Raw genomic sequence first — 7,219 nt, 5'->3', positions numbered from 1 at the left:
TCTCAGAAAATAGAACTGTCAAGAGAAAGAACTGAACTTGGCTGACTGATGTGAGAAATGTTTCCTTAGAACTGCGGTGGGTCAAATTGGTGACTCCAGACAATGCCATTTTAATATAGCCATATCTAAAATCCCCGTCAGTGGGATTTGGTCTGCTTTGCCGTTACCTTGTCCCATCCTTCCTCTCCCCTTCAGCTTGCAGAGACCTCGTGAGTTCCCAGAGAAGGACAACTGGTCATCCATCTGCATGCTGAGCTTCTAGCTAAGAGGCCAGAGAGCCAGGGCCAGTGTCCAGAAATATTGACAGTGGCTCCAGGACCCTCTTCACCTCACAGATCCATCTAGAGGAACCAGCAAGAGTACGTGAGACCCCTCAGCAGCCGGGTCCTTCTCCATGCTGGCAACTACCTCTGAGCAGACACCAGTGGACAGAATGGTCTGCGGAATTTAAGGCCCTTGGGCACCAGAGAAGTCATATTCAGTTGCTGGGCCAGGAGCTTTCGTTTCTTTATTGCTCGTTAACGAGTGGTTCTGCTCTAGCTGCTTCCATGGTGGACATCAAATCCCAGAAGGGTGTGTAGGAAAAGAAAGCCTCTCTGAGAGCCCTGACTATATGACCGACTCTCAAAAACATGTTTTCCTGGAAGTGACTCCAGGAGATTTGGGCTGGGAAAGGAGACCATTCTCTGAGAAAAATCCACGAGAATAGTGTAATTCTTAAAACTGTGGCTACACACTTAATGGTAGTGTTGGTAATAGTACAGATGTTTGCCAGCTGCACAGTCTCTCAGTTACCCAGTTCTTCTCATACAGACTCAGAGCAGCTAGAGGCAGTGCATGCACAGATGGTGTGCTATGTTCCAATGAAACTCTTTATGGACCAAGATTTGAATTATTTTCTTTTGAGACAGGGTCTCATGTAGCTCAGGCTGGTCTCAAATTCTGCCTGTAGCTGAGGATGACCTTGAACTCCTGACCTTCCTGCCTCCACTTCCAAAATGCTATAATGGGTGTGTGCTAACCTGTTTTGTTATGCAGTACTAGGGCCCAAACCTGGGGCTTTGTGCAAGCTCAGGAAAAGCCCTCTGCCAACCAAGTTACATCCTTGGCCCCTGAGATTTGGATTTTATATGTCCCTCAAATATTCTTGGTTGTTTTTTCTCCCAACCATTTGGAAGTGTATAAATTAGTGTTAGCTTGAAAGAGTGTAACAGATTAGACTCCCAGCATATTGGTGTGCCAAACTTTTTTCTTAATAGAAACATCCCACACTTACAGCCTTGTGACCTGGATTTGAGATCATGATGTATCATTTACTGGCCTGGAGTTTTGATGGCATGACTCAGTTTGCCCAAATTCTACATTCCCTGATGATAAAGAAGCCAGTCACAGTGCTCAGCTTCTGTGGGTTGGAGTTCCAGGAGGCAGTTGTGGGAGTGTTCTGCGTTTACTGCCCAGCATCAGGTAAGATATTTTGTTATTGTCAGGTATGCAGTGTTGAGATTGTTGTGCACATTGTCCAAGTCCCCTAGCAACCTTTGGACAGTCTTGACTTCTACATGTCATTTTGAATCACAAATCCCCTCTGAGACACTGAAGGCAGACATATCAGAGAGAGGAAGGTTTCACTCTGGATTGCAAGGTGACATTTTCTTAGATACAGGTTGGACATAAAGTCTAACTCAAGATGATGTTACAGCTGTTCTGTAATATCAATCAACCTGTCAATGTGGCTTATGTTTTCTAACTCTACAGCTATTCACTGAACTGAAGTTGTAGGAACGAGACATCTTAGCTGGTCATAAATGGGGGTCATTTTACTTGGAGTCGCCTTCTTGGCCTCTGGGTTTAGGGCATTTAAAGTCATGGAAGTAACAGAAAGTCTTCTCTGGGCCAGTTGTCTGGGTAGCGAGTGGTCTGTCTGTTTTCATGTGTCTCACTGCTAAAGGGTCTGTGTGTTTTCCGTGTACTTGTGGAGTCTTCCAAAGCATCCTTGCTCTCCCTGCTGCGCACCTCGGTCAGCCAGTCTCCAAACACTCCAAAGGTACCATCTTACATTCACACAGAAAAGCAAACTGTGACCATCCAGGCTTTAAAACGAAGCCACAGTTAAATTTCATTTAGAGAACAATGAAAAAAAAAAATAAACCCAGGCATGTCAGAGTCCTATTTTGATTAAACCTGTAAGAGAAAAGTTGTGCTTAAGAAACAGGTCGACGTTTTGATACAGTAGCTCGATTTCTGCTAGGAAAGTTAGGTACTAAATGAAATCAATAGATTTGGAATAGAGAACAAAAGGGGGGGGACAAAGAGGAAGGAAGTAAAGGAAGAGGGGTTCCACCTCATGGCTATGGAGTCACAGTCACACCCCAACACGATGTTCAGAAGGACCTGAAAAGGACTGATTCTAATGCGTTAGCCTGTGTTAGTGTGTGTTAGCCATGTGCCCAGGGGGCCGCCACAAGCAAACAGCTGTATTGATTACATGAAGTCAATCTGTTAATGAATAGGGACTCTCCCTAGAAAGTTAACAGTAGGAGGATCAGTAGAGGGAGGACTGCAAGGATCTCCCCAACCCCTCCCTTCCAGATGAACCTCAGGGAGCTCTTTTGCTCTGTGGGATTGGGGTCTCCTGTGACAACTGTCCCCCTTGAGTTCCAGGGTCTTATCTGGACCATGGATCTCACTGTGCTTTATGGGGGAAAAATGACTCGGAGACACCAACCAAGTAGTCCAAGATATCGAGGGGGGGAAAGGGTGGAGTGAGGGAGAGGAGGAGGGAGGGAGAGAGAAAGAGGGAGGGAGAGTGCTCTATTGGTTGTGGATCGCTTGGTTCATTGTGTGTTTTCATAGCACTTGGTCTACTGGCAGAGAGAGGGACTGGGGATCGTGGACTAGAAAGGGGAGGCTTTGGGGGTCCCTTTTGTTGATTTAACTTAATGAAAAACCCCATAGACTACTTGCTGCTTAGAAAATTCAGTCGTAATGACCTTCTTTCAAATTTTAACAGTAGACACAAAATACACTGTCGAACCGTTTTCTTGGTGACTGTAGAAAAATAGACACGTTTGGAAAGGACATTCTAACAAAAGGTCCTTCAGGAGCTCCCGTCTTTAAGGAGTCTGAGCTCACGTCTGCCACCAACCACAGTGACGTCAAGACCCTGAGAGGCAGAGAGAGACCCCCCATCAGAGTGTCCTGCTGAGGCCACAGCATGGCTGTGCACAGGGCTATTGTCCGGGTGTCCTGAAGAGCAGGGGAGAAGGGCAACTTCAAAGCTGCTCTTTCAGCCCATCAATAGGGGAGATTGTCCTTCAAACTTCAGTCATAGATTTAAAAAGGCCCAGTGAGTCTTCAAGAGCTAGTCAGCAGACGTCTGGCGGCTTTCCCCACCTTTCTTTGTGCTACACAGGCCCTGCCCTGGGCTGCTGCAGGCTGGTGCCCAAAGCAGGGCATCTTTCATAAGGCTAAGATAAGGTCAGGCCTCTTGGGAATCGGGCTCCTTCCTCCACCATCTCCGGCTTAGAGTGTGCAGAGAGAATGCATGACTTGATTGATAATAACCAATGCCAAAGGGAAATGCTGGCAGGCGGGGAAGGGCTGCAGCCAATAGCTTTGTTTTCCAGAGTCAGAGCCAAGAAATAGTTGTTTGGGTAGCAAGATCTCTGCAGACGGAGAGGAGCAGCCCAGATGCTGGATGGAGAAACCACTTCCCATAATTCCTGTCTCTTATAGACCAGGAACCCAGATTACAGCAAAGCCCTGTGCAGTCTGGTCAGGGATGGCAAAGGGGAACCAGGGAGCAGCTAGTTTGACCTCTTTGACCTCCGTGGGGCAAAGTCTCAAACTGAGCACATCTATAGGAGCTGAAATAAATTTAGATCCTTTGATGCGTATCTATGATGTGCAATGGCGTTGGAGAATGAACAGTTTATAGGTGTAAAATCAATGAGAAAGGTCGGTTACAGTGCAAAATCTCCACCTGCCCCAACGTCTCACCCGAGAGTCTCTTTCCAGTCCACTTTTCATTCATTTGAATTTAGATTGTTATGCATGTTGCCTGCCTTCCTTTGTTCATTCATTCCCTCCTTTGAAGATTAAAATAAGCTAGGGAGAATGGTTTGATGGTTGTTGTTTGTGCTCTTTTGATTGAGAGGCCCTTGGAGAAGATTGCAAGTAGTGGAATACTCTCGTACTCTGGAAGGACCTTTGTATGCCAGACTCTGGCCATTTCATAATAATAGCAACAATAACGATGAGAGAAGATTTAAAAAAAAAAAACCAGCATAAGAAATGGTAAGGACAGGCCCCAGGAAAAGTCTTGCCCGATGACGTCAGAGGGCAGGGAGTTGGTAACACAATATTGTCACCCATTGCATGACTTCCTGAAAGCCGTGGCTTCACACCTAAGTCGCCTTCTGCTGACTTGCCACATGAAATGCCCGCAGTTTCTTGTGACTACATAGAAGAGCAATCAATGGCTTTACAGAAAGTTTTCTTAAACTGCTGTGCACCAAAGGGCTAGGGTTTATGGCGAGTGTCACGTGGGGGGCTGTGTGCTAGTCTCTGTTCCCCAGGCTGGTCAGAGAGACCCTTGCTATCTATAAACAAATGACATCCATTTTGTAAATGTGTCACGGTAGTTCAGAGTTTTGGGTGGTGGGACTTGCAATCCGCTGCCTCTGGACTGTCCTCAGACCTATGGCTTATTAGATTCAACAGAAGGATCACAAGGGAACAGAATGGTACCCTAGCAGCTGTCAACCTGGGGCCTGGAACAAAGGCCATGCATTTAGAGGACCAGCAGTCAAGGGGATCAAGATGATCAAAAGACACAGATAACAAAATAGAAACACCTACTGTACATTAGGAATCTTTTTTCTTCTTATTTCTAAAGTTATATTTCTCAAGCTACATGAATGATACATTATGTACATTATTAGGAGTTCTGCTCCACGATACTCTTATGCATGCTGAATGGTGTTACTAATTGCCAAAAGAAAATAATTCCATAGGGCAGATCTATGTACAGTGGTCTATCCTTGGCTATCTGGGTCCTGCATCCACAGTGTCTGAGTGGGCAAGCACCTGCCCTGTGCTAGGTAAGATGAACTGGATTCTGTAAAACCGAAGGGACTATCCGGTGTGACCTACGGCCACGGTAAGCAGGTGACCTCTGTGGCACTGGGTAAAATCCTTGACAGCTCTTTTGAGTGACGTATGTTGGACAGTAAAGTGGGTCAGTGGATAAGTCTCTCCTGAGGGTGGAGACCAGGCTTGGGCCACAAATACAGGTACCCTGACCCTCGACCAAATCCCTGTCTGCTCGTCCATCTGAACATCTGAGGGCAGGTAGGCATTTTACACCTTGAAGATTTGTTTTTTGGAAATGCCAAAATTAAATATAAATAAATCAAGATCGAAGTGAGAGAAACAGAAGAGAGGGACATGAGAGACAAGGAAGGGTTGAGTCTGAGGGGAGGGAAAGGCTGACCCAGCAGGGCCTACACTTTGGATTCATTCTCTAGGTTTGCCACGTCACCATTCCTCTCCGTTTGCTCTTCCGGGTTCTTCTCTTCCTCTTCTGTCTCCAGTTCTGCATGTTGGTTCAGTTTGCTGGACACGGACCAGCTCAGGGGCAGCTCTGCCCTGTTCGCCAGCTCGGCCAGCTCTTTGGCACTAAGGGATGGGGTGCTGGTCTCGTAGGTCTCATGGAAGCTGTTGTAGTCAACTTCGTAGAACCCGTCTTCCAGCGTTAGGACGGGCGTGAAGCGGTAACCCCACAAGATCTCACTGGTGATGTAGGAGCTCCGAGCTTGGCACGTCATTCCTGTGGAGAGGAGAAAAGGCTTTAGGATACATGGGCTTCCAAGGCCAAGGAGACCTGGGGACCTGAGCAGAGCTGTTATGTGCAGACATTGATACTGTATTGTAGAGGAGGGTGCCATCTCTGGTGCTATCTTTCACATTGTAGACACGTGCCATGAAACTCCAGGACTTTCTAAGACTGGCAAACTGAGTTCAATCCCCCAAATCCCATGTAGATGTGGGAGATTACTGACTCCATAAAACTGTCTTTTGGCTGCCTCTCACACACAGTGGCAATACATCCTCCCCACACACAATCTATCCACACATCTCCATAGACATTAATAAATAAAGCAAATTAAGAAATTTATAACTTGTTAAATTGCACAGAATAAGTGACCATAGGGTTTTCAGTCACAAAAGGGACATCGATATCCTGAGACTCAGAGACCATTACAGAAGAGGGGCAGAAAGACTGTGAGCACCAGAGGGTCAGGGAACACTGGGACAGAGTGCTTTGGATGTCACAGGACCTCATACCTAGGAACTCACAGACATTGTGGCTGACTGCACAAGACCAAACCAGTTAATATCCTAGCATGGAATAGAAGGGGTTCATGAGCCCCCACCTCCGACTGTGGGGTTATGGACAGTTGATGACTTTGGGGAGAGGGAGTTAGTTTGTTTTTCCACAGAGAGTGGCTCCTAGTGGGTTGACCACATTCTAGTGAATGATTGCACAAACCGAAGTAATGGAGAGAATAAATGAGTTGATGGGTTATTAACAAAAAGGGGGGGCATGAATTGTTGGTGGGTAGGAAGGATCTGGGAGAAGTTAAGGGGGTGAATGGGTGCTGAATATGATAAAAATACATTGTATGGCATTCTCAAAAAATTAATAAAAATGTTTCTTGCAAAAACACAAACAAAATAGTTATGGAAGCCAAAAGGCTTGTAACAGCCCCCCCCCCATGTTAGCACAACTGATGCCATAATGATGTACCATTTAGGCCATGAAACTCAGTACTTAGATAGTACCCCTGGCCAAATCCATCTAAGTTCATAGTTCTGGGAAAGTCTCTAAAGGTATTAGCCTTGCTTTTTAGCTTCTATAGTTCCACTCTGGCTAGCTGTTCTTGTTAACTGAAGTACGTCAGCTCAGGGTAGAGTTTCTGTGTCTGAAGCTCACCTGTGAAAGACCTGGTACACTAGGAGCCTGGTGTAGTCACCAGCAGGCTAATAAAGATTTTCTATTGGGTTAAACCCATGACTGAGCATTCTTCTCTGGTGGATACTCCAGAACAGGCAATGAGGAGACAGTTTTCAAAATACCGAAAGCAGAAAGATGATGGAGGAAGGTCATTGGTTGATTAAATAAAGAAGCTGCTTGCCCTGATAGGTTAGAACGTAG

General features: G+C 46.1%; 1 protein-coding gene across 4 annotated transcripts in view; it reads right to left on the bottom strand.

Moving 5' to 3' along the window:
* Kcnj6 (potassium voltage-gated channel subfamily J member 6) overlaps positions 1–7,219 on the bottom strand; it is a 241,392-nt gene that overhangs the window by 10,888 nt on the left and 223,285 nt on the right. For 2 of the 4 annotated variants that reach the window (XM_013352736.2, XM_013352741.2), the window contains exon 4: positions 5,509–5,830. In XM_013352736.2, the coding sequence (XP_013208190.1) occupies positions 5,509–5,830 (322 nt within the window). Of the gene's footprint in view, positions 1–9; positions 207–1,022; positions 5,831–7,219 lie in introns of those variants that run through there. The other 2 variants (XR_003378186.1, XM_005345159.3) reach the window with 2 other exon arrangements.

This window comes from Microtus ochrogaster, chromosome 2, assembly GCF_000317375.1.
Source record: "Microtus ochrogaster isolate Prairie Vole_2 chromosome 2, MicOch1.0, whole genome shotgun sequence".
In the NCBI taxonomy this organism is placed as follows: domain Eukaryota; kingdom Metazoa; phylum Chordata; class Mammalia; order Rodentia; family Cricetidae; genus Microtus; species Microtus ochrogaster.
This window is presented reverse-complemented; position numbering and strand designations above follow the sequence as displayed.